We start from the raw sequence: 1,169 nt of genomic DNA, 5'->3' as shown, positions 1-1,169 counted from the left end.
TAAGGAAATCAATACCTTTGCAAAAATGTGATGGGCTCAACTGTGGAAATGGAAGAAAACCCACTTGAGAATGAAACCAAACAACAAATTGGACCCATGTTCATTTTAATTTGACAATCCAGTCCAATTCAACCCACCAAATACGTCCAAAATCTCATTCATATCTCGTCCTGTACACAAGACTCTATTCTTTGTTACAGTCAAATAGGTGCGTTTAATACTTGTGTTGAAATCTCTTCAACAATCTTATGAATGAAATTAGATTCGTGCCTGCCAGTAAAAAAAACATATGAAACATTAGTGATATGACATTTTGATATTACATATAGGTTTTAAAAAAAAGTCAACTAACTCATGGGCTGTAACTGAAACAAAGAACATGCTCTAGATGTACTCTTTTCAAGCAGAATTGAAGGAACTAGTTCATGAAAAATATTTGGTTATGTAATATATAGATATCATATTATTACATACCATTTATATTTTAAAAATATATATATGTTATTACATATCATAGTATAGAGTATATAGACGTGGGTTAAGCCATGGCAGCGTGCTTGCTCCCATAAATTAGAAGTTTAGAACATCACTTGTCCAAAAAAATAAATTATCAATTTTAAACAGAGAACGAGATTAAAAAAAGCTAGTAATAGCATGGTTAAAAAAATATACCCGTGCAAGAAATACCACCCAGACAACTTTGTTGCTTCTGTAAGAGCTGCCCTCCATCTCAACACCTTCTCTATGTTATCCTTGAATGTGCAAAGATGATTAGCAATTGCCTCACCAAATCTATCTTGCTGGTCCCGTACATCCAAAGGATCCACCTTGTAATAAATTGGCCAAACAATTTGTTTTTTTGATTCTCTACATTGGAGGATCTTAACCAGTTCAATCAAGTACCTCTCGGAGGATGCAAAATTTTCAGTGAATATGATGATTGAAACCCTTGATTCTTCAATAACTTTGAGAAGCATTGGCAATGGAACTTCTTCTCCTCTTCTATAAAGGTAGGTTTTTATTCCCTGTTGAAGCAACTTGCTATGCAGATTGTATGTAAAATTGTTGTGTGCATCGGCGACTCTATAACTGAGAAAGACATCATATGCCAATGAATGGGTGAAAGAAGAAGAGGAAGAGGCTCGTAATTGAGTGGTCACAGAACCCAT

The 1,169-nt window shown here is 34.5% G+C and overlaps 1 protein-coding gene across 1 annotated transcript; it reads right to left on the bottom strand.

Annotated features, from left to right (window-relative positions):
• Positions 1–200: 200 nt before the first annotated feature.
• On the bottom strand, positions 201–1,169 carry LOC117638484 (disease resistance protein RUN1-like). The gene is made up of 2 exons (XM_034373604.1): positions 673–1,169; positions 201–270 (listed from the first exon to the last, which is right to left on the bottom strand). The coding sequence occupies exons 1-2, from the start codon at positions 1,167–1,169 to the stop codon at positions 201–203; spliced, it is 567 nt and encodes a 188-aa protein (XP_034229495.1).

Source organism: Prunus dulcis, chromosome 8, assembly GCF_902201215.1.
Source record: "Prunus dulcis chromosome 8, ALMONDv2, whole genome shotgun sequence".
NCBI classification, from domain to species: domain Eukaryota; kingdom Viridiplantae; phylum Streptophyta; class Magnoliopsida; order Rosales; family Rosaceae; genus Prunus; species Prunus dulcis.
Note: the sequence above shows the minus strand (reverse complement) of the source record. Positions and strands in the feature narration are given on the sequence as shown.

Excerpts from the sequence above, each read along its gene's own strand:
- LOC117638484 (XM_034373604.1), bottom strand. The coding sequence starts at position 1,169 with ATGGGTTCTGTGACCACTCAATTACGAGCCTCTTCCTCTTCTTCTTTC. Across the intron at positions 271-672 it reads GGGTGGTATTTCTTGCACGG|GCACGAATCTAATTTCATTC; the intron begins GTATATTTTTTT and ends TTTTACTGGCAG.